At 49.9% G+C, this 349-nt stretch overlaps 1 protein-coding gene across 4 annotated transcripts in view; it reads right to left on the reverse strand.

Moving 5' to 3' along the window:
* LOC119594519 (DNA topoisomerase 2-binding protein 1-like) overlaps positions 1 to 349 on the reverse strand; it is a 27,100-nt gene that overhangs the window by 2,224 nt on the left and 24,527 nt on the right. For all 4 annotated transcript variants that reach the window (XM_037943553.1, XM_037943550.1, XM_037943551.1 and 1 more), the window contains one exon: positions 3 to 209. In XM_037943553.1, the coding sequence (XP_037799481.1) occupies positions 3 to 209 (207 nt within the window). The remainder of the gene's footprint in view (positions 1 to 2; positions 210 to 349) is intronic.

The following is a 349-nucleotide window of genomic DNA, read 5'->3' on the forward strand; positions in this document are numbered from 1 at the left end:
ACCTCATACTTGCTACAATCTCCTTGTACTCTGGAATGCAGTGCTCCATCTCATCAGGAACCGGGTCCTTGACTAGGTACTCGTTGAGGAAGACTGGGGCTAAGCATGGGACCTGGTCGGCTGCAAACTTGGCCAGGTCAAACTTGGCCGGGTTTTTGTTGGCTTCCACGAAGAAATGGGTAACGCCCATCACATCCTTGTAAGGAGGCCTGGAGCAAAAGAGGGCAGTCTTTGTTACTCCTTCTGCCTTTCTTTTCTGAGGGGCTTTGAAAGGGTTGGAAAATATGGCGAGATGGTGGACTCATTGAGGCTGGGTAAAATTACATGGTGGGGAATAAACTTTGGGGGA

The sequence above is a fragment of the Penaeus monodon genome, chromosome 34, assembly GCF_015228065.2.
Source record: "Penaeus monodon isolate SGIC_2016 chromosome 34, NSTDA_Pmon_1, whole genome shotgun sequence".
Lineage (NCBI taxonomy): Eukaryota > Metazoa > Arthropoda > Malacostraca > Decapoda > Penaeidae > Penaeus > Penaeus monodon.